This window comes from Panthera tigris, chromosome A1 (assembly GCF_018350195.1).
Source record: "Panthera tigris isolate Pti1 chromosome A1, P.tigris_Pti1_mat1.1, whole genome shotgun sequence".
Taxonomy (NCBI): Eukaryota; Metazoa; Chordata; class Mammalia; order Carnivora; family Felidae; genus Panthera; species Panthera tigris.
The window spans coordinates 190,064,842-190,090,527 of NC_056660.1; the positions used below are offsets into that span (position 1 = coordinate 190,064,842).

At 39.2% G+C, this 25,686-nt stretch overlaps 1 protein-coding gene across 2 annotated transcripts in view; it reads right to left on the minus strand.

Moving 5' to 3' along the window:
• Window positions 1-25,686, minus strand: part of SGCD (sarcoglycan delta) — a 931,341-nt gene that overhangs the window by 207,022 nt on the left and 698,633 nt on the right. For both annotated transcript variants that reach the window (XM_042993762.1, XM_007077579.3), the window contains one exon: window positions 3,689-3,790. In XM_042993762.1, coding sequence (XP_042849696.1) covers window positions 3,689-3,790 — 102 coding nt within the window. The remainder of the gene's footprint in view (window positions 1-3,688; window positions 3,791-25,686) is intronic.

Here is a 25,686-nt window from a genome sequence, read left to right on the forward strand (position 1 = left end):
TGAGCATATACCATGTGCTGGAAATGGCAATAGGGTTAGGGTATATAGTGGGGGAAATCTGCACAATCTCCTGCTCTTCCTAATTTATATTCTTAAGCAAGAAAGAATGTCAAATGATGACAGTTACAAGGAGAAAAAAAAAAAACCAGGGTGATGTTTCACATATGCTGTTACACTAAATGAGGAAGGTCTTTCTAAAATGGTAACATGTGAACTGTGAACAGGATGACCAGAAGGAGCCCTCTATGAAAAACATCTAGGAGAGAATTTTCTAGGCCTTCGTGAGGAGTCAGGAGTTTATTCCGGGTGCAATGGCAAGAGGATGGAGAATCCTTTGGGAAGAGGTGGAGAGACTTGACATTTTGAAACACCCACTTTGGCTATAATGTAGATGTGAGGCTAAGAGAGAAAGGTAGCAGAGAGAGATGGACATTGCAAGGGTGTAGGTGAAGGAGGATAGGATGTTGGCCGCAACCTGCAGGTAGCGCGTGACGGAGAAGAATAGGTACGGGCACTGTTTCAGCAACAGCTCATGTGATTTACGGACAGATTTTGTTATATATGCATATCTGTAGGTCTTTCTTCTCTTCAGTGAGAAGATATTTATTCTGTTGTCAGAATAGCTAAAGAGCTCTATTCACTATTTATTTTTTGAAAGGAGAATACTTTCTAAGGACAATGAAAGACAGTCAATTCTGACACTCTGGTTTCCTTAAGTGATGACAAGAAAGCATGGAATTTAGCTCACTGATTTTTCAATATTAAAATAAGACTTTTGAAGTTATCATTACTTTTTAAGGTTTCTGTCAAGTATATCTTTGACTTGGTATCATATGGCCATTGATTTTCAGATACGCTGGCTAAAAATTTGCAAAAAGTTCAATTCCTGCACGTGGGCCTAAGAGATGTACTTGTATCCCCTTTCAAGTCTTCTGAAACACACTTTTCAATTCCTTTATATGACTCTAATTCTACACCAAGGAAACTTACGTCAGGATATTTTATGCAAAAAATCAATTATTCTACCCAGATCTTAAAATCTGGGTGGTTCAGTTGGTAAAGCGTCTGACTTTGGCTCAGGTCATGATCTCACAGTTCATGAGTTGGAGCCCCACATCGGACTCTGTGCTGACAGATCAGAGACTGAAGCCTGCTTTGGAATCTGTGTCTCCCTTGCTCTTTGCCCCTCCCTGACTCGCACTCTGTCTCTCAAAAATAAATAAAATAAAATAAAATAAAATAAAATAAAATAAAATAAAATAAAATAAAGTAAAGTAAAGTAAAGTAAAATAAAATATTAAATAAAATAAAATATTAAAATATTAAGAACATTTAAAAAATCTGCTCTCTTGTACCATATGTTGCTTAGCCAGATCATTTATATATTTACAGAAATATCACTAATATAGAAGGCTTGGCAAGCTTTATCCTACAGGCTATTTTTTGGTGGCCCTCAAGGTAAGAACAATGTTTCATTTTCAAAGAGTTGTAAAGAAGAAAAAAAAAAAACAGAAGTCTAAAATATTTAAATATCTGGCCCTTTACAAATAAAGAGGTCATCACCAGTAGAAGGAAATTATAAGTCAAAACTAGTGACTTAAAAAGTTTAATCCAGAATAAGAAGATTGGCACACACACACACACAAACATACTCATACACACACTGAAATACTATGCAGCCATAAAAAGAATGAGATCATGCCATTTGTGACAACATAGATGGACTTAAGAGGGTATTCTGCTTAGTGAGCTAAGTCAGATGAGAAAGAAATACCATATGATTTCACTCAGATGTGAAATCTGAAAAAAAACAAATGATTAAACAAACTAACAAAAAACCAAATCATACCTATAAATACAGAGAACAACTCCGTTTGCCAGAAAGCCGGTGAGTCGGGATGGGCAAAATGAGTGAAAGGGATTAGAAGACACAGGTTTCTAGTTATGGAATGAGTAAGCCACAGGAATAAAAAATACAGCATAAACAATATAGTCAATGATATTATAATAATGTTGTACAGTGTCAGATGGTAGATACACTTGCAGTGAACATAGAGTAATATATAAGCTTGTTGAATCACTTTTTTTAACCTGAAACTAATAGAACATTGTGCCAACAATACTCAAAACAAGTTTAATACAGGTAAGATTAATCTAAAGTACAACTAGTAACTCAAAAGATAATTTAACCAACTTGCCAGGCTGGGAGAAATAAATACAGATCGAAGCAATGCTTCTAAGAGTGATTTCTTAAATGCTGGAAATTGACTATTTCCATTCAGTTAAACATGGAATCATCACTCAGCCCTCCTTATTATAATCTTATCTCATGATTCCTTCTAGGATGTAATTTCTTCAAAGATGAGAGATACTATAAATATAGTACTCTTTGTACTTTAGTGCTAACTCAGTGTGCTATGAGTTCCAGTTAAATTTTATAATCACTGATTGGGTTGCTGAAGTGATTTTCTCTTTTTGATAATTTTAACATCACGACTCCCTCCGTTTTACTAGGCACACAAGGAAGTAAACTTATTGGCAATTCAGTAGTTGCATCCAGTTTAACAGAATTCAGTAGTTTAGACAGCATTCAGATAAAAGTACCCACTGCATAAAGTTGCTGAATTTCATTAATTATGCCCATTGATGCACGCCATGCAAATAACGCTTTGGGGAGCTTTCACATTACTCTTTGTTTGCAGGTGGGCATGAACCAATCCCAGAAGAGCAAATGCATTAACAATCCTTTTCAGACAGCAAATTCCACCACCCCACCAAAAAGACGAACACAGAAACAAAGCCAAAGAAACAACCGAGAAGAAAAAAACACTCAAAAGCAAAAATTAATTCTGATCGTATTGCTTAATAAAAGCAAACCAGAAATCACTTCTATTGTGACAAAAATAACAGATGAGAGAAAAAGCTTAAGTAGGAGACTCTGGTTAATAGAAACATTTTGGAATTCGATTTCCTGCACTGGAGTCCCTGGTCTACTACTTCGTAAGTGTGTGGCTTTGAACACAGTACCTCACTCAGGCTCAATTCTTTAATCTGTAAAATTGAGGTGACAATAATTGCCAACCCTATGGACAAATCTGTGTTTTTGACAAATCAGTTACTAAATTAGGTAATGGTAATGCCTGCAAAGCAGCAAAGTACATGGAACGGAGAGCATTAATACCAGATTAATACCAGATCAGAGTAATTAGTACCATTTCAGAGCATGGTTGCTGATTACCGAATTGATTCTAACCAACCTTGGCTACCTTGTCCAAATTCTTAATGAAAAACAAAATTCTAGTTCTTTAGTTCTGTGTTTCTAAAGATAGTATCTAAAGCACTTGGCAATTAAAAAATGATAGCAATACTTTTGGGATTTGTATAGTACCTAGAGCACATCCACATTTATTTTCTTGGTTTATTTGCAGCAGAATCTAGAAAAGTTCATTAACAGAGGTTATTACCCTCTTTTTGGCAGGAATAGAGAAAGGCTCGGAGAGGTCATCATCATCGTTTACGGTACCACAGCAGTGCTTATGCTTGAGACTTCAGATATGAGCATATCTCACTACCTATATTACCATTCCTTCCCATAATCCTCTATACTCTGCTGATGGCTGATGATAAATTTCCCTAGATCTAGAGTCAAGAGAAACAACCATTCCTTTTTCCTGCAGCAGAAACTTACTGGTCGGGACTGGATTTCTTTGGCGTAGAGAGGTTGCAAGAATTCGGAGTCTCCTTCTAGTTTTAGACCTTTGTCTGTGATTCTCAAGTTCCCCATTCCATCCTGAAATAGAAGCACAGAGATAACATAGAAAATGCAATTAGCCAATATTTCGAAAAAACCTCAGGCTTTCAAAAACGGAAACAAAGTATTGCCCCCCTTTTTTTGAGAGGGTGAAATGAGAGGAGGTCCAATAAAATACTAGGAAGTATTGTTAAATGCAATTATGCATATTACCCTCTTTGCTCACTTATTCTGGGAAAATTCTATTCCAAGCAATCTGTAATGCCCCCTAGTCATTTACTAGCACAGATGAAGGAAGCCCTTTTGCTAGGAAGTGCAGAAAGAAGGGAGCCAGGAGGTGAGTGGGATAGAAGAAAAAGATAATTCCCCAGGTTAAAGAAAAAGGTCCAATTTCCAAAACTTGATGCGGAAATTGTTAACTGGTAGCCTCATGGTCGAATCCAGTTTTTGGACACGGTATGTTTTTCTCACAAAATATTTAAGAAGTCAAATTAGTTACCAACATTTTTACCAACATTTTATTACAGAGATATTAAAATGTATACAAAAATAGAAAGTGTAAATAGCACACACCTGTGTACCTGTCATTTGTCTTCAACAATGATCCATTTATGGCTATCCTTATTACTTTACCCACCACACTCATCTCATTTGGTTAAATATAACCATCACTACCACCATCACAACAAAAAATAAATAAAATCATTAATATCATTTAATGCTCAGTGTCAATGTTCAAATTTCATTCATTTAAATTTTCTCTCCTTACATTTGCTTATTTGGATCAAGTTCCCCGCTATAATTAGTTGGTACATGAAATACTAGGTCATATCCTGAAAGTCTCCTAAGTCAGTCAGTTTCTCTCTCACATCCATACACATATACATACTTTATTTGACAAAGAAAACATATCATTTTTGTGATAGCATTGCCCAGAGTTTACATTTTGTTGAGCATTCCCATAATTTCACACAATGTGTTCTTCTGTCTCCTGTATTACCTATAAATTGGTAGTTAGATCAAGAGTCTTGAGAACTCAGTTTTATAGGAAGAACACATTCTAAGAAATGGAATATATTAGTATTCTATTGCTACTATCACAAATAACCACGAACTCAGTGGCTTAAAACAACACAAATTAATTATCTTACAGTTTTGTACATGTCTGATTCAGGACTCAAAGGGCAAAAATCAAGGTGCCAGCAGGCCTGTTGCACCCCTTCCTGGAGGCTTTAAGGGAGAATCCAGTTCTTGACTTTTTCTAGGCCCTTGAGGCTGCCCACACTCCTGGGCTCATGGCCTCTTTCATCCTCAAAGTTCACATTGACTGGATGACTCTGACAATGAATCTTCCACCTCCCTCTTCCACTTTTAAAGATCCTTGCAATTTCACTGAACACACCTGGATAATTCAGGACAATCTCTTCATTTTAAACTCATCTGATTAGCAACCATAATTCTATCCATAATGTTATTTCTCTTTTGCTATGCAATGTGACATATTCAGGGGTTTTGAGATTGGGACAATGACATCTTTGAACTGGAGGTTATTTTTCTAATACATGCTCTGTCAGGAGACATACAATGTCTTCCATGGTGATGTCATCAGCCACTGGTGGTCTTTGCCCAGAGGATATATTACTTCACTAGAGATTTCAAATTGGTGATAAACTAATTCTATTATTTCTTAATGTATTAGCTGGGGTATTCTATCAGGAAAAAGTACATTTCATCAACTGTTACCCTAAATTATGGTTTACAAAAACCTGAAAGGTGCTTGATTTTTCCTCCTTTATTTATTGATCCTCAAAATATTGATCACCTAGTATCCTCCAAAGATAACCAATGAGTGCTTCTTTTTTCTTTTATAAGAATCATTATGGACATTTTTTACTTGCATCATTCCAGTGTAGTTTTTATTGCTATTGAAGTTCTAACTGTGCTACCCTTGGTCAGCAGGAACCTCTTCAAGTTGGTGTCTAGGTTATTTTAATATGACCCAGTAGTCTTTGATGGACCTTATGCTTCTGGTATGACAAAATGATCTAGAGTTATTTCACAGAAAATCCTGTCCCAGGCCTGGAACTAGTCATTTCTACTAAGAACACCTGTGGCACCTTTTTGTGGTAAGTAGTAATTAGAAACCACAAACTGAGAGCTTCGGGTGCTCATTGCTACTGGATTGATCCTTGTGTCTGTGGACACAGCTGGAGAATAAGTTCTGAATGTTGTTTTTTTTTTTAATAGAATAAACTATGAATTCTCATTAAACTTCAATTCAAATTTAGGACTTGAATGTTTCCATTTAATATCATAGATCTGACAATGTTATTACCTTTCTTTCAAACCAAAAATCTGTGTTCTCAATAACAAGAAAATGATTACTCATTTGATTTAACCTACAATATACAGTTACTACTATTCTAACATTATGATTAAGCAGAGCAATTTAAAATTTGTCTTAAAACAACCTTACAGCACATCCTACTAGGAAGGTACAGTCAAATGACCGGATTTCAAAACCACTTGAAACAATTCCATTATGTATGGTTAGGTTATGCCACCAACCTGCTGTCTGGTAAGGTTTAATCATTTCATTCCCCACCACCTCTCAATTTTTCATGAATGTTTTAAGGTTCAATTTTGTATTATAGTTCTGTGAACTGTTAGGTGGCACCAAAGTCAAATCTACAAATCAAGATGTATTCAAAGAAGTCTAGCTTCTTTCCTTGTCCTTCCACCATGTTTCCTTTTTTCCAAATAAGTGTGGGTGTGTATCTGTATCACTCAGTGTTCTCCAGGGAAACAGAATGAACACACACACACACACACACACACACACACACACACATTCATTTTAAAGAACTGGCTTTAGCAATTGTGGAGGCTGACAAGTTTCAATATCTGCAGTTAACAAGCCAGAGACCCATTTTAATAAAACAATATACACAGACATATATAAAAACACATACACACACACACACTTTTTAAAAATTTATTCCTACATTTTCCCAAACACATGTGAAAACTGAAAGATTTAAATAAAAATTCCAGGTTTTCAGCTTCCTGTGAAGCTGGAAGCCTTGGGAAACCTGAGCCTGCCTTCTCTCATAGTCACCACTGGCTGGAAGTGAGTAGCTGACCTAGGCTATGCTAGGGACCATATACTCTTTAGTTTGCCAGTTCACACCCAGCCTATTTCACTAAGTTACATTTTCTCAGATTCCTCAAGTTCCTATTGAGTCTACCATTTCTTCTCTCTGGCACTGCCACAGGGTCTGTCCATCAATATATTCAGGACAGACACCACATTGGGGGGTATTGAATGACCATGTGGGAAATGGGCACTTTTCCCCATCCCTCCTTCATAACAGCACTTCAGCCTGTGGATGAGAACAGATTTTTCAGGTCAATATTGTCCTTTCATGGATAGCATGCCATCTGTATATTTCTATTTTTGGTACTTGCGGGGACAGCTCTGCCAAAAGGGTCCCAGACTGGGCATTCAAACCCAGTGTGAGAAGCAATGGGCTGAGGGTATGTTCATATCACACTAGCAGCAGGTAGAATCCACAACCAAAGAAAAAAAAAGAAAAAGTTGACATCCACCCAATCCCCACCCCCCAAAGTATATGTCAATTATCTTGTTTTGGTTTATTCTTGATGATTTTTGTTAGTTGGAGAAACAGACCTTTTCATAGAAACACATACTAAACCTGACATCTATAAACCAACTAAACTGGTTTGTTTGTGTGATGTGTGTTAGATAAGAACGGCTAAACATTCTTATATAGAAAATTATATTTGGGGTAATTTAGCAAGCCTATTTAGATAAAATCTATCTCCCTCCCCTCTTATTAAAGTGTATAGATCTGCCATTCTTAATATTTAGTGGTAACTTACTATGTGCTTATTACTATACTCTGTGTTTTCCATGCTTTATTTCATTTTTCTGAATTTCTACTGAAAACTACCATGTTTCTTCATGAATTTAGTCATAAGGAAATAAAACTATAAATGCAAAATTATTTGGCTATTTATTGAGTTGCTCATCACCTTGCCAGTTATGAGAAAAAAAATTAAAACTTAAAAACTACCCAAAAGTTTCACTGTTAATGCAGAGCCTGATGCAGGGCTCAAACTCATGAACCTGGGTTGAAATGAATAGTTGGTCGCTCAACCAACTAAGCCACCCAGGCGCTGCTGCATAATCCATTATTAATGAAATAATAACTCAATAAAGAAATATATGTACATTTTTACCATTTTTATATAACTATATATAAATATTCATACAGATACACACATACAATCATATGTGCACATAGGAAAAATTCTCAAAGAAATTTCATAGGGGAAAAATTCTAGAGAGAAATATACTTAAATGTTAATAATGAAAATCTTTACATGCCTAAGATATGAGTGTTTTATTTTCTTCTTTTTGCTTGTCTGTAGTGTGTCATTTTCTATAAATAGCAATTGTAATGAGAAAACTTGTTATAAAATAGAAAGTTCTCACTGATTTATTTACAAAATAGTAAGTTGCTTTAAAAAGTAACATGTGTCAATAATCCATGTCATATACTAAGTGCTATACACATATCATCTCATGCCATCTTCTTAATGATCCTATGATATAGTCTTTATTTTCCTTATTTTACAGGTGAAAAAATATACTGATCCGTAACTTGCTCATAATTGCACAGCTAGTTAATTACAGGATCAGGAATTTGAACCCAAGTCTTTCCAGTTCAGACTATATGCTCTTACTCATTATTCTAACCTCATCTAATGTTTGCAAAAGTAATATATGTAAGTATCTGCTGGACTGCATTCTGCCATTTTGATTATCACTTACTTGGTGAGAGCGCTCGGTGATGGTACAGAGGGCCCTCTCCAACTGCAAGAATAATGCCATCTGTTCTTATGGTCAAACACCTCTATTCTCTCTTTCCGGGGTCCAGAATTTCTTTATTATAACCCAACTATTTTCCATGCCAAGGAGCATAAGCAAAATGAATCATCTGCTATTTCTGGAAAGACTGCTGTGTACATAATCGTGTGCTACAAACCATGGGGAGTCAGAAAAAGAGAAGGCCTCTCTTTATCCTTCCTCAGAGACAGTTTATAATACAGGTGGCACACAGCCAGAGTGAAGGAGAAGCCAGATGACCAACATCTGAGAAATGCTCATGTCATCCAACAGGCAATGGATTCCTTTGCAACAGTAATTTGACATTTACTTCAATACCTCTTTTGGTAGGAAACTTAACATAAACTTGCCAGATCTCTACCATTTCATTCAGTTATCAGTTCTTCCTATTCTTGTGAATCATCACTTCATTTTTCCAGTCTTCTTCCCAATCCCTAGGTCTGCCTAAAGTATTAGCGGGAAAGGTCTACAAGTAGTATAATTTTTTGTTATTGGCACCTATATTCTAAATATAATACAAATTAGAGTGTCCAATTACATATGTTCCCACATTAGAATCTTCTTTATGGCTTTGGAACAATTAGACTGGACTGATACACATCAAAACAACTTGAGAATAGCCTTATTTAAAACATTTCACCTTTAACTGCAAACATAAGAATATTATTAAGATAGGAGCTTTAGGTCAGTTTTAAAGCAAAATTTCCCTCCCAGTAAGATGCAAAAGAGGCATTTAGATGGAAGATTCACAGTCATTTCAAAAGTAATTAGGAGGAAACAGAGCTTTATGTCCCTCTGTTCAAATGGTAAAACTTCAGTATTCTTAAAGGCAAGCATAAAAATTCTAGCAGCCAGAAAGCTGGGCTCCACAGGGCCAGATCTGTCCAGTTAGTGGTCCTAAAGTCTATAAAGCATGCTCAAAACAAAAGTGGGGGGTCAGGATCCCACTGTCATCCCAGTTGGGGCAGGGCCTCTCCTGTCCTATACATTGCAGCACACCACTGTCTACCCACATGCCTGGCACACAGGGCTTTTCACACGTACATGAGGAAATCTCAGTATTCTCTCAAATTTAGAATGGCCTCCCTGTAAGGTCTTTTGAGGGAAAGAGGGGTTGGGGGTGGGGATGGGAGCAGAGGTGGGTACAATCCAGAGACTCTCCCTTTGGGCTGGTCCAAGAATGATGACATTTCTTCTTTTTTATGCGGTTGAGACTGGTTGGTTGTTTCAAATGGACAGTTTTCTACAAAATGAGTACAGAATAAATAAAGAGATTTCCGAGGGGCAGGACAATGGACTGAAATATTAATTTGTTTCTTTCTTCCCAGCTCTCATGCTGACCCCTGGCTACTTTCACTGCCATTTCAAATAGGTTCCTAGGCTTTGTAAATATGAGGCTTAGAGATTTTGAGAGCAAAGGAGCATAGGCAGCCTGAAAGCAGTGGGGTTTCTTATCTTTTGTGAAAGGTAACTCTCACTGAATGGACTATGTTAGGAAGGGAGGTGAGAAAGAGAGGTTTTCCAAAGGGGCGGGGGGTGGGTGGACAAGAGATTTGTCAAGGCAATGAATTCTAGAGGCCACTGTCTTCCAGGGTCCCCAGGAGGGGATACGACCTTAGAAGGAAGTGGCTGTGGGGTTCCAGCTTCCCCAAAGTCTCCTTTCCACAGCAATGGCAGAGAGGTCCCCTTCCCAGACTTAAAAGGACCACATGCTTGGGACCACGGTTCTCTCAGTCACTGCCAATGAAAGACAGTCACCGGTGTCCCCAGAGGCCTTCCCACTGGTGCTGGCAAAACACTGCGGTGTCCCCAAATTCCTGAGATGTGAAACACTCTGCTGCCTTTTGTGGGGGGGGGGGAGGAGGGCTGGGAATTAGTATTATGTTGATTTAAAGATCTTGTTATTTCTTGCTCTTCTGATTTTCCTTCTGCATTAGCATCAAACAAGTTTTTAATTCCTTCAGCATATTTCCAAGCTGGAAGTACTGTCAAGTTCTATTTTAGGAATCAAGTTGCAAGCCTATCTCCTGCTGAGCAATTTTAATGGCAGGCATTACTTAGTTTTGTTGAAGGGTGAACATTTTTATCTATACACAGGTTGCTTCAGAATGTAAGCTTTATGAGGGGCGGGAGTTTTGTTCACTGTAGTCTCAATTCTTTTTTTCTTTATATTTATTTATTTTTGAAAGAGAGAAAGAGAAAGTGCAAGTATGAGGGGCACAGAGAGAGGGAAACAGGGAATCCCAAGCTGGCTCCTGCTGTCAGCGCAGAGCCTGACATGGGACTCCATCTCAAGAACCATAAGATCATGACCTGAGCCAAAAATCAAGAGTCGGATACTCAACCGACTGAGCCACCCAGGTACCCCTATAGTCTCAATTCTTAAAATAATGCTTGGCTCAGCAAATATTTATTTGATGACAGAATTTCTTCCTTCTAAAGGGTGCATTTTGAAGAGCACTGTGGCGATTACAAAATGTTAAAACCTAGGCTTATTTCTTGAGCAGAGTCCAATAGATCAGAACATGCATTCTCAACAAAGGTGATAGTGTCCCCAGTGGGTGAAATTTGGTGACTGGAGGGAGTTAAGAAAAATCTTAGTTTTTTTATGTATAAAGCACAAATCATGACTAGGTATAGAGTGCATATACAGTATATGTGTAGTATTAAAAATTCATGAGTGGGGGAACAATTAGGGAAAAATATATCTAAAAATGTTCTGGGGGAGAGGAGGCAATAAAAAAAAGATTGATAAATATTGAATCAGAGTGTCAGAGATATGGAGACTGCTCTAATTTTTTCCCCTTTAATCTATCTATAAATGGTCACTTCTGCCATTCACGTATTGAACCATCTTCTTTGGAGTTCCTCAGCCTGTAAAATGTGACAAAACAGAGCAGCACAGGTAAGGAGAAACTCCTTAATGTAATATTTAACACCGTCTTCATCTGGCACCTGCACACTTCTCGAGCCTCGTCTCCTGCCAGTCTCCCTTCTCTCCGGCACAAAATATGCTAGCAATTTCTCCCAACTCTTCCCCTTTTCAAGTCTTTGCATATGTCCTTCCTTGGGCAGTAAAGCTCTTTCTAACCCTTCTGGCCCTCTCCCCAGCCCTTTGGTTCTTGTTAGATGTCTTTTCCTGGTCTGGGGTCCCAGTCTGAGGTCTCCTCATATCCTGTGCGCATCTCCATTAGAGCATTTATCGCATGGCACTACAGGGATCCATTTCCATCTATGTCCTTCCTTGCCAGACTTCAATATTCTTTGAGATGAGAAATACTGTGTCACTCGCTATTCAATCTCCATGGCCCAGCACACACTATCTAAATACGTGACTGTGAGAGCAAAAGAGAAATAGGCTAACCCAGGGATGGTTCAGAAAGCATGAATCCATACAAATATAAAACCGTAATATCAAAGCTACCGTTTCCATATGCATTAGACAAAGCACCCTATTGACATTATCTCCATTAATCCTTACTGGCAGTAGGCACGGTTTACCCATTGCACAGTTGAGGAAACTGTTGCTCAGACATGCTGACATACCCTAACTCGAAAACAAAAGTCCTTCATCACTACACTCCATGTGGCACTGCTAAGCTCTTAGTGGGTGCCCAGCCCTGTGCTAGAAGCCAAGTGAGGAGGCATGTAGATAGAGTCTCTCCCTTCTAGGAGCTTCTAGGCTAAAGGAAAAACACATGAGTGACGTACATGATGGCAAGGATGTAGATGCACAGGAACTCTCACATACCACTAACAGGAACACAACATGGGGCAAAACTTTGGAAAAAGGTTTGACTGTTAAAAAGTTAAAGCTGGAATTACCATATGACCCAGAAATTCCACTCTTAGCTACTTGCCAAAGATAAGTAAAAATGTATGTTTGCACAAAGACCCGCATGCAAATGTTCCCTGGAGTAAGATTCACAATAACCAAAAGGTGGAAACAACTCTAATATCTATTAAGTGATGAAGAGATATAAAAAATATTCTCTAGCTGTGCAATGGGATACATTTCAGCAATAAAAAAGATTAAATGCTGGTATGTGCTGCAACACAGATGGACCTCAAAAACATGCTAAGTTTTTGGCCTCAGACACAAGAGACCATGTATTGTATGACTGTGTTCATATATGATATCCAGTGAAGTAAACTGATGCAGAAAGTAGATGAGTGGTCATCTGGGATTGGCAGTAAAGTGTTACCAGAAATAGGCTAGATGAATTTATCGGGGTCACATAAATTCTCCGAAATCAGATTGTAGTGACAGATGCATAACTGAGTAAATTTATTAAAAGTCATTGAAACATTCAGTGTAAGCTTTGAGGCGCCTGGGTGGCTCAGTCAGTTAAGCATCTGACTTCAGCTCAGGTCATGATCTCACGGTTAATGGGTTCGAGCGCCACGTCGGGCTCTGTGCTGAAAGCTCACAGCCTGGAGCCTGCTTCAGATTCTGTGTCTCCCTCTCTCTCTGCTTCTCCCCTGCTCATGCTCTGTCTCTCTCTCTCTCAAAAATAAATAAACATTAAAATTTTTTGAAGTCATTGAAACATATATTTAAAAGAGGGAATCTTATAGTACAAAATTTAACAAGTTTTTTTTTTTTTTTTTTTGTTAAGGAGTAACAGACATCTAATAATGTTCACAGAAAAGAGGAATCCGGTTTCAGAGACACAGTATTATGTGCTCTGGAATTCCCAAAATCAGCAAAGAGAACCGGTTTAGAGATGCGTGCCAGGGAAGGACATAGGAGGTTAGAGAGAGTGCCAGTAAGAGACAATCCTATTATGTGCCTATACCTGGTATGGAGTTACTAAAGGGACAGGGTGGCAAGTGTCGGTCATCAAGGACCAAGGTGAGGGTGGGAGGAGTAGCAGGAAGGAAGACAGAGCTGAATTAGACATAGGACGTGTGTCTGTAGTCAAGGCAATCACATTGTGAGCTAAGCTATGGTGGTAAGTGGTGGTCTTCTTTTCCAGGGAGCATTAAAAATATCAGTGCTTGATGAGTAACACAACAGCAAGAGAGAGGCCCAGATGACCGCTCAGTGTCTAGGTGAGAGCTTCTGATCCTTTGTTTGAAATGCTACAGAATCTCAAATGCATCCGTATTCCTTTTCTTTTACCACTGATGTCAATTTATCTTGTAGTTTTTCTTTCTTTTCCTTACTACTGCAAAGTTACCACAAAGCTAAAAGTTCATAGATTGGTTAGAACAGTGTGTGTGTGTGCGCGCGCGCGAGAGAGAGAGAGAGAGAGAGAGAGAGAGAAAGAGAGAGAGAGAGAAAGAGAGAGAAAGAGAGAGAAAGAGAAGTATAGAGGGGCAGAGAGGAGAGAGAGGGAGAAAGAAAAGAATGAGAATGAGGAGCAGGAGGAGGAGGGAAGAAAAAAGAGGAGACAGAGACAAAGTGGGGGTATAAGACACACATAGGTGCCAAATTGCTTTGGTGCCTCAGTGGGTCAGAAATTGTGATTCCTCACTTATGTTTTATAACATTTCATAAAGTTGCTTTTAATGATTTATAGATCCAAGGCCATGATATCTGAAGCATTCTATATTTCCTGGTTGACAGTAGTAATGTATGGATGGACATTCTTTGCTGTATACTTTCCTGGGGGTGAGTTAATCAGCCAAAGAGGAGGGTTACACACACACACACACACACACACACACACCCCTATCTATCTATCTATCTATCTATCTATGAGCCTAATTCTCTTTATTTTCAAATTGCTTTATACCTACTTGTCCTTCAGGGCATACCTATTAGTTTCTTTAGGATATCTTCCCTGATTCTTAAATGCTTTAGAAGCAACCTTTCTTCAGTAACTGGAACACACAGACACAGACAGATAGATACACAGAGCATTTCAGTAGGGCTAAGAATACGAGTTCTGCAATCAGAATCACGGGTTAAGTGTTAGTTCTTCCACTTAACTTTCTATATCTCACTCTTCCTTATATAAATACTTCGATAACCAAGGTAATTATATCTTCTAAACTGAGGATTAAATCAGACAATCCATGTGCATCAGTCAGAATAGGTTAGGTTGTACCATGATAAAAACAACAAAATGCTCAGTGGCTTCAAACAACAAAGATTCATTTCTCACCCAAGTTATATGTCCATGGAAGCATAACAGCAGAGTCAGCCAGGGATATCAGAGGATAGAGCAGCCATGATTTTGAAAATTGTGCTGCTCTCTGACTTTGGGCACATGCAGGGTTATATTTCCCCACCCATGTATGGTGCTTTGGCCCTGAGATTTGTTGTAGCTTGTGAAATGTGAGCGTAAGTCAATTCAGAGCAGATGCTATAACAGCCAGGGCATGCCTGACCATGCTTTTCTCTTTCTTCTCTTTATTCTCTCTCTCTCTCTCTTTCTCTCTCTCTCTCTCTCTCTCAACTGAAAGCTTCTAGCAGGCAACGGCAGTATTTTAGCTGTATTTTTATCCCCAATCACCTGTCAGAACCCTTACGCTGAGTAGATAGACAGTAAATTTTGACTGACTGGATGAAAAGTCCTCTGTCAACCATAAAGAACCATGAGTATGGCTTGCAAATGAAGTCAGGCCTGGCTGAAAAGTCAAAAAGCCCAAGGTACCATCTATCCAGACCAGTACTGTGCTGGGTGGCCACCCAGGCAAACAGATCACCATGAGGATTGAGGTATACCTCTAGATATCAAAGATTATTGTGCAAGATTGTTTGCAAGGAAATGTAAGTACATCTCATGGAATCATAAGAGTATAGCACTTGGGTGCTAGCCTTGACCCTTCTACTAGGTCTTAATGCAAACTTGGACAAGCCTGGCCAGTCTGAACCTATTTTGTCCTACATCATCGTGGGTAGTTGAACAGCATAAACATTAAAGTCTCTTCCACTTAAAAAAGTCCTGTATTATGAGGCCCAGGAAATGGGATGCTCTCTGGATGACAACAAATCACAGCTGTCATTGGGAACTGGTGCCCACAAATCCCAGGAGCTACAATTAGGGCGTCTTATGTGACTTGAAGTTTTTCCAAGGAAATTCTTGCAAAAACTCTCGCAAATTACTACAGATGCACATCCAGATTTGGGGAGGATTTAGGCACGAACACCACTGCCAGCACGTTGTTCTGAAACAGAAACTTGTAAGCAACCTTTAAAAAGAGACCTCGGTGGAGAACTTAATCGATCGTTTGAAGGGAAGAAAATGAGAGATGGATAATAAAGTACAAGTTGCTACATCCCCTGTCCCAGGTGAAATATGTGAGCTTATGAATCCTGAGCTATTGTTGATAAAGGAGGGGACTCATTTATCTTAAGCAGACACATAAAGGAAAATAAGTGAAGTATGATTAGGCCTATGCCAAGTGTTCAGATTAAATTCCCACCGTGGCAATCCTTGCTGCGCAGGGAGCACTCCCCACCAGTAAAGCCCGATTAAGACGTTGGCCTGAGTGATATTAAAAATGCACGCTGTGAAAATCCCTCCCAAAATAGATTCTTTCACCGGGGTATACACCCCGAGGGAGCTACCTGTCCTGCCTGCTCTCTGTTTCATTAGGAAAAGTTGTCAGTTGTACATGACGGTGTCTTTTATGAGACTTCAAGTTACAGCTTCAAAGGACCCAGGGCCTTTTTGATACTTGTGAGAAAGGTTTTGAGGACAAGTTCAGAAAAAAAGAAGGCTAGTCCTTGTACCCCCGGCACTGGAGCTGTCTTACCTATTAATTTGGCCCTTCTGTTCAAGTTTTGATGTCCAAATTGGCCTTCCAAAGGATGGTATCACATGCACTCTCCGTCTTTCAGATGTGTCACCAATTTCCACAATTACTTTTAGCCTTAAACTAACAAGCAAAAGTAGTCTTCCAGAGGTGATGTCTGTTGCCGCTTCCCTGGTGTGTACCCCTAAGGCTAATATTCTTCCCACATTTCATGCATGTATTCTCAAAAGAGTATAGCAGCTGAACACAGCACCCTTGGAAAATTGAAGCCTTGGAAAATCCTGTCTGCTCAGAGAATAAAGCAATGCATCTGTCTCTTATTACTGGAGCATTAGCCAGTCAGAACCATGAAATTCTGTGAAGAAGGAGGCAGTGCAAGAGGGTAGAGGGTGAGGAGGGAGGGTGGGTGCACTTTTGACAGGGGGTTGAATAAGTTGCCTCTGAACAGAAACCCAAATGAAGCTAGGGAGTCAGCCATGGGAAGATCCAAGGAGAGGGGGATGGGTGTGGCCCATCTGAGGAACACAAAGAAGTCCAATGTGACTGCAGTGGTGTCACATTTACCTCTACATAAGATAGAGGACAGTACGAGATGAATTCAGACAGGTGGGAAGCGACCAGATCAACAGAACATCTTGGAGAAGATGCTTTTCAAAATCTGATCTTTGTTTTATACCCATTTTATGTCAATGGCATGCATTAAGGAAGGGAATAATGGGAAGTGATTTACATTCTAATTTAGATAAATTCCAATAAAACTTTCATGAAAGTACTGAACCCAACATTGATAAATTCACTACTTCAGAATTAATTCCAAAAATAATTTTCTAATAAAGAACTTGCTGATAGCAGATTCTGTGATTTTGTTCAACTTAAATAATGTTTTGGAACACACTCTCCGCTTCCTTTGTCTGTGACCAAATTCAGAATGCACAATGAACGTGACGATGTGTTTGGGAATCATAAAGACCTGTTTTGGGGTTCAGATCCCACCACTTACTAGTCATCAGATGTTCCTTGAGACTTTAATGTCCGTAAAACAGGGACCATTTTTGAGGATTGTGTGTGTGTGTGTGTGTGTGTGTGTGTGTGTGTGTGTGCGTGCGCGCGCGCGCGTACATTTGATCTTCTCAGCACCATGCCTGGTGCACTGTAAATACTCAGCAGAGCCCTACACTGAACCCTCCACCAGCCCAGCCCGTGGCTCCTACCTCCATCTCCTCCTTCCTTCCTTTTCTGACTACCTTCTCTTATCCACACCAGTCAGTCACACTCTGCCACACACAGTTTAGCACATAGTTGATTTGATATGCTCTGAGAGGCCTGTGTAAGAGGAAGCAGAAAGAGGGTCAATGCAGGAGGTAAGGGGCAGGATGAAGAAGCAAAAAAAGTTTGCCACTGAAGTTGTCTTAGAGTTTGTAGCAGAAAGTGAAGGGATTGGCATTCACCCAGTGTCTTACAGCTAGCAATGTGGGAGGAAAGAAAAGGAGCAGGGGTGTTCTAGGGTTTGCCAGAATTGAGACTGCCTCCCAGTATGGACAAGAGAGTACCTGAATGATTTTAACTATAAGTAATCAAGTCATCAAATAATAAGAGACTGAAATTGGTTAAAGCGTTTCCATTTACCTCTTATTCCCTTTTAATTACCATGCTAGATATTACCCTCATGCGTCCATCTACTTCTTAGAAGGGAATCTTTAAACTCTGAATACCTTCAGAGACCAAGAACTAGGGTAATTCTCTGGGCAAGAAGGGAAGACAGCAGAGGAGATTAAAAATCCATAGCAAACTGAATCACAACTATTCTTTAAATCTTATTTAGGATAGCAGTTGTGACAGTTCGTTTTATATGTCAATTTGACTGGGCTGTGGGGTGACCAGATAGTCAAACATGACTCTGGGTGTGTCTGTGAGAGTGTTTCTGGATGCAATTAACATTGGAATTGGTAGACCAAGTAAAGCAGATTGTGGTCCCTACTGTGGACAGCCCTCATCCAATCAGGTGAAGGCCTGAGTAGAACAAAAAGGCTCACCCTCTCTCAAGGAAGAGGGATTTTTTTTTTCAGATTCCAACTGGAATGTTGCCTCTTCCTAGGTCTCCAGGCTGCTGGCCTTTAGACTGGAATTTAAACATCATCTCTCCTGATTCTCAAGTCTTAGGACTGAGACTGGAACTAACTACATCATTGGCTTTCCTGGGTCTCCAGCTTGCTAACTGTAGACAATGGGCCTGGTCTGTCTCCATTATTGTGTGAGCCAATTCCTTATAATAAATCTCAGTATCCATACACACATACATGCACATGTGGACACATCCTACTGCTTCTGTTTCTCTGGAGAATACTGGTGAATATGGTAGTAGGGAAGTCTATCCCTAAATTCAGATTATTAAAGTGTAACAAGAAACAAAGTGAGCATGACTTTGAATTAAAAGAAACCTTTGGAAAGAATTCGCCCATGTTTGAAAATCTCTGCCTGCACCACTCACCTTTGAAAGCTGTTGGGGACAAGAGTCACCAGTGCCCCTTCTGCTTCCTGTGACAGGGAAACCCCATTATGTGACAGATTCAGTTCTCAAGCACCACGTTACAAAGTTAGAACTTTTCCTCTCATAGTTCCCAGAAATGGAAGCCAGGCTTAACGTGACAATGTGGGTTAAGTGAGAATGAGCTATGCCACAACTACAAAGAGCTTACGGTAATCTTGACCTTGATGGCAATGGGGCTACCACACATACGGAGGAATTAACTCCTTAATACAATAAACTTGTTGGGCATCGTTTGGTCAGAGTTTACACTTACTACGGCCGACTAGAAGTTGGAAGGTGCTTCTGTGTGTTGGGTGTGGAATCCACGTGCTTATACAAGGGTCTTGATGGATTTGCCTTTATTTATTAATGGCTCTCTACATACTTTGGTTATTGGGAAGACATAGTAAGAATCACTTTTTCCTGCATTGTCTACAACACAAGTATGTCAGAGAGGTTAGCAAGAAACCTCGCTCTCTTGTGCTCAAAACACAGCAGAAAGGAAGAGATGTAAAAGATGAACAGGAATGACACAGAATCCCTCGGGTCGCACTTAAAAGATACAATGGAGGAGATCTCAAGTTAACTGGAAAACATTCATCTAAGGTGCACTTCTGTTTTTCAGGAATGTCAGATACATGCAACATGGTAATAACTCCTTACACTTGTAAAACTCTTTATATTAAACAACAACAACAAAAAAATAACAAAAGAAAAGAAAAGAAAAAAGAAAGAAAAAGATAACGTGTTCCCAAAGGTTATGTGGCAGATATTCCTCATACTTTACTAGCACTTTCAATTTTGGCTCAAATCCTATTATTCAGGAGATGCGAATTGGCCACTGGGAACATTTCCAGCAACAATATTTCAGAATTAAAATCTAATTTCACCAAGATGACCCTGGTAATTGCCAAACTCAGGTAAAAGGAAACCTTTTAACATAAACGGCCATGCGTTGTTCATTCCATCCACCGTGTGCTGGGAAAACTCGCCAATCTTTTTTTTTTTTTTTTTTTTTTTTTTTTTTTTATCATCTAAGCCACCTTTCTCATCACACAATGCCTTGTAATGGGCAAGACTTAAAAAAAATAATAAAGGACATGTCACCATCACTGATGTATGTGTAACAATGAGACCAGGTCCGGGAAACACAAAAAAGCCATTTGGAGTGTCTGAATAAGAGGGGAATAAGAATAGTTTGAAAAAATACACAGTCTAACAAGTAATTAAACAATGAAGATGTTAGCTTAGGGAATAACTCAATACTTTCTTCCTTGACTTCAGATTTAAAGATGTCTTTTTTTTTTCCTCTCTCTTTTTGACAGAGAAGTACAGTTGCCATAGAATCAACAGACCCTTACTCATATGCCACTTGTACTCTTTATTACATGTATGACCTTGGGCAGGTCACTAACTATTTTGCACCTCAGCTGCCTCTTCTATAAAATATGAACATGTTGCCTAGAAGATGGGCGTGAGCATATAACAATGTGTTTAAGTTGCCAGGCATAGGAAATGGCAAGCTATAGGTGCTCTGTAAATGTTACTGCTCTTATTTCAGTTAAAAGTAGAAAAAGATTTGGCCTTAATGTGCTCTTTTTAGAGGGGAACAAAAGGCCTTCTGTTAAGGGTAGAGATTTTTAAGGCTAGGATAATTGCAGGTTTTCCCTTTCTTTCATAATAACATCAGGCACTAGAGAATGGGTTCTTTAGTGGATCTAGACTGAAGCCCACAGAGTTATTTCCCTTAGGTCCAGGCCTGACATGTGGGACTCACCGGAGTTAGTTTCTGTATATTAGAAAGACCTGGCTTCTGGGATGTCAATTTCAGACTAGAGGAAGTATTCACAAAGTTTCTTCCTGTTGCCTCAGATTTAAGCTTCAAATCCTGAAGCAGTAAAATCCAGGCCCTGATGGCCATTCTAACTGGCATCGGGTTATCCTCTCTCTCACCTGGATTTATCTCTAAGATCTGGGTTATAGTGTGGTGACACTTACTCTAAGCCCCGTCCTCAAGTTGATAAGGATGTTAGTGGAGATGTTCCAAAGCTCACTCTAATCTCCTGGATGATGCCAATTTTGCAATCTTGAAGTGGAGAAACACTATAATGAACAGCAGGGGTTTACTGAAGCTCAGTACCTAGAAATGTGCTTGCTGTATGAATTATCTCAAAACACAAAAAGTAACATCCCAACTAGACATGTGAAACAAAATGGCTGGCCTGGTAGGCAGAGAAGAGTGCCTCTCAGTTCAAATGGACAAATTGGCATTTGGCTCCTATGTTGAGGGTCACAACACAGTCTATTCACCAACCAGCACATATAAGGTGCCAGGCTAGGTATAGAGGCTACTACTCTCAGGAAAGAGGTTAAAAAATACAGAAGAAAGAACCTGAATTTCCCCTGAGGCCAACTCCATATATAAATGAAGCCGTGGAACTCGAGGACTTCCCTCTCTGGTTGTGCCCACACCAAGACAGAAGAGAGGGAACATATGAACGAACCCTTGTGGGGAGCAGCAGTCAGTAAGCATGTAAGATGGGCATACTGTGTCAACTTCGACTCATATTAGTTCTTTCTCCTCAATCTCAGGGGGATTCCTTTAACAAGCAGACATCTAAGATTTGTTGTCTTCTAGAAATGTCACGGTCTGATTCCTGTTAAATATCAAGCATGCATCTTAGAAAAGAGAGACTTCTAAGGCACGTCCATGATCTTGGGGGGTCTGAGGCAAAGTCTACTGCAGCCACACTGGCCTTCTTGCTTATCTGGACACATCAAACAGGTCCGACCTCAGAGCCTTCATACCTGCTGTTCCTTCTGCCTGTGTACTCTTCCCCATATTCCTTGCACAGTTGGCTTCTTCACTTAATTTGAGTCTCTGCTCAAACATTATCTTTCTCAGAAGGCTTTCCCTGACCATGCTATCTAAATTAGCACACTTGCTCCATCTATACCAGCCCACTGCTTGATATCTAACATTCTTTTTGTTTACCTGTGCATGGTTGGTACCCCTATCTAGATCATAGCTCCATGGAGAGAAAGACATTGCTTCGCTTACTGCTGGAACAATATCTGACGTATAGCAGGAGGTCAATAAATAATTTTTCTAAGTAAATGTGTTATCCTTGACAAAGCACTAAAGCCAAGTCATTTTTTTCCCTCATTTATAAGCTGAAATAATGATACCTGACATCATAAAGTTTTGCAAAGGAACTAATATACTTTGAAAACTACTCAATAAACCATAAAATGCACTGAAGTATTAGTAATCACTATGATCCTCTTTACTGTTAACTAGCTCTTCTATCAGAGCACCAGGTAAATAATGGATTTTGAAGCTTTGGCTTGATTTATAAACTTGTCCAAGAGTGGGTGAACTCCTTGAAAGTAGTAATCATATTTCATTGTTTTTCTCTTTAGGCCTGACTTAAAGTAGACACAATAAATTCCTGTCGGATAAATGGATGGATGAAGTAAATAAAATGCCTTAGCAAAGGAAACGAGATGGGGCCAAGTGTACAGTTCTGACTCATGAAGCTGGGGATTAAGACAAAACACTGGATATGGTAATAGACTAGCACCCTGAAGAGTGCCTGGACTGGACCCCAATCCAGAGGTCCAAGCTGAATCACTGGCCCCAAATCAATAAAACTGTCATCATTAATCAACTGTTCATAAACAGGAGGTCAAACCTGAGTCATGAATCCACTCTGTTAAATGACAACAAATACAAGGCCCTAGGGCGAGACAGAAATTCCTGAACCTAATGACATGGGCAGCCGAAGGTCTGAAGCTACCAGCGAGGGCATTTCACTAGGATGGAAGGAAATAAGCTGCTGTAACTGGGACTACCAGTATGTGGTCAGAAATGGCAGTGGAGTCAGCCATGCATGGGTCTGGGCACTACAGAACTCACTCAGTAAAATGCACATGTCTCTAATCACATTTAGTTCTCACGTTTCAGGAAGTCCATAGTAAATATGGGAGACCCATTCATGCCAACAACTTATGGTCAGTGATTTTGTTTCACAAAGACAGATTAGATCAGAAGTGAACTGAATGTATATCTAGGCATAAAACTAAAGAATTTTAGAGCAAAAAGAAACCTTGGAGGGCATGGAACCCAACCTTACCAGTGAATAGGAAAAGAAACTGGGGCTCAGGGTCTACATTGACTTGCTTACAGTCACGCAAGTACTTACTGGCAGGATGGGAACCATGATTTAAATCTCTTGACTCCTCATCTGGTGCTCTTTCCACTTCACCATTCTGTTAGTCCTGAATAATAACTAAGTCAGTCAGACCCTTTGAAAATGGCCATCAAACCAAACAATGCAAAATGCCAAGCAATAAATTAAAACAGGGCCTTCCCCTCACTCCAGAGTTGTGTTTGCAGAAACCCAGAAATTTAAGTCATCAGCAAAAACATCCCAGATATATAAAAATCTCAAGATTCCTCCAATAATTTAAAACATATTTTAGAGCCAGAAGGCCCCCTAGCAATCATTAACTACAATTCCCCAATTTTACAGATGATGAACTATATCTTAGAGAGGTTAGTTTCCCAGTAGCATAGATCTGGTTAAAATGACCCAATAATTTCATAAAATGATTCTTATGCTATTCTATACAGGTGGTCTCAACTCTGGGAATGGGTCCCTGGGATGCTATGAAAAAATCCCTTGTCATTCTCATCAAACCAAATGGACATGCGTGCAGAAAATGGTACATTTCCATTGTATTAGAAAAACACTCTAGAGGTGATGCCATTTGCTCTATAACAACTGAAAAACAATTACATTTTTTTGTCTGACATGTGAAACATACCTAGGTTAAACGCAATTCCCCAAACCAGTATATAATATGGGGCTCAAGGCACTGGGGAACTTTCCCATGGCTTGATCTAGAGTAGACAACCTAATAGATTCTTGGTGGATGGATAGATGGATAAGTGGATGAACACAGTAAGTAAAAGGCCTATAGTAGAGATATAAAAGAAAAGGAAAGGGAGCCAGTGTTATTTGATTCATGAAGCTGGGAATTAAAATGCTGGAATAAAAACACTGGATAAGGTAACAGATGAGTGCACAAAGACCCCAAATCAGACACCTCAAAAAATGCCCCCAAACCAGGGGTTCAACCTGAACCATTAATTAGTTCAAATGAAGAAGTAATGTCTGTAATGTAATAATTGATATGGTGCATGGGGCAGAGGGGGTACAAACCAAAGACCTTGCTGGGGTAAATCTAACCCTTGAATTTACTAAGTGAATAGCTGAAAGTCACATTTCAGACCAGATGGTCTGAAATCACTTTAACTGGTCTTTGGCTACAGAATTTCAAACAAGTAAGTGATCTTGTCCCCAAATGTTCTGATATTAGGATATACAAATTTTACCATAAGGCTAAGATTGGAACAAAAACCAATCAGTGGGGTCAATTTCTGTGGATTGTTCAGAAGGCCACAGTAGGATAGCCAGAGGGTGATGACAAGAATGGATACCTGGACTGGCTGTGACAATCATGGAAGAGCTGATTCCCATCATATTCAAGAAGCCACCCATGACAAATATGGGTACACGTTTGTAAGACTCCATGCAAGAACGTGTGCCTATTACACCTATCTAGTTGCCACTGAAGGCTTGCCGAACGTTATTAAAGATATGAACACCTTCAGCCCAAGATTTTAAAGAAATGCACTTATTTCTTTGCTTAGCAGCATTAGCACTTCCTCATTCATCCTCCTTTCTGGGAAATTCTCATTCCATTCACCTGCATAGCCCTTCCTCTAGCTCCCACACCCAAATAACAGTACACTTTCTGCCTTTTTGGTCCCACTCTAGTTTATTCCTATGAATATCAAAAGAAAGAGAGAAGTCTTCTACGACAAGCTCTTCCACTCACTGTTATATGGCCCTACATTAGTGGTTCTCAACCAGGGGTGATTTTGTTCCTCAAATGGAAATTTAGCAATGTCTGGAAATAATTGGGGAGAGGGGTCCTTAAAGCAAAGGTAATGGTATTTGGTGGATAGAGGCCGGAGTTGCCAGTAAACAACTAAGATGCATAGGACAACACCCCCTCCTGCCCCTATAAAGAATTATTTGGTTCCAAATATCCAAAGTGCTGAGGTTAAGAAACTCCATCCTAGATAATTCAAATATTTCTAGGTCTCGGTTTTCTAACTGGCCAAAAAGAGAATACTTACCTGCGATTCCTAACTCACTCTCTTGCATGGAGGATAGATTGGTAATGTGCACATTAGTGTTTTGAAAAGTGCTTTATACATGCTACTTTTCTTTTTAGCTCTTGATACTTTTTCAGATTATATGAGGAGGCTTAAAAGGTGCTTATAAATCTTACTCATTTATAGTACAATCTTTGTACTTTGATTTTAAGAGAGGGTCTTTATTCTAAAGAGAACACAGAGTGGAGCTTTTTATTTATCAAAGTCTACAGAGCAAGCATTACCATCCTGTTTTTTGAGATAAAAGAACTGGTAGAAGGAACATCTGACCCTTTCCTCAGGAAACAAACAAACAAACAACAACAACAGGAGTTATAATTATTTTGTTCATTGGTTTGATAATTATTTGATGTTAATATGTATAAAACAGTAACAATAATATAACAAAAAAGATTATTATCAATCCCTTACAACTGCTAAATGCTAAATGCTTTATATACACTGACAGCTTACCCCTGAGGTAGATCCTATTATTATCCACATACGTAGAAGATAAAATTAAGTCTTCGGAGCAA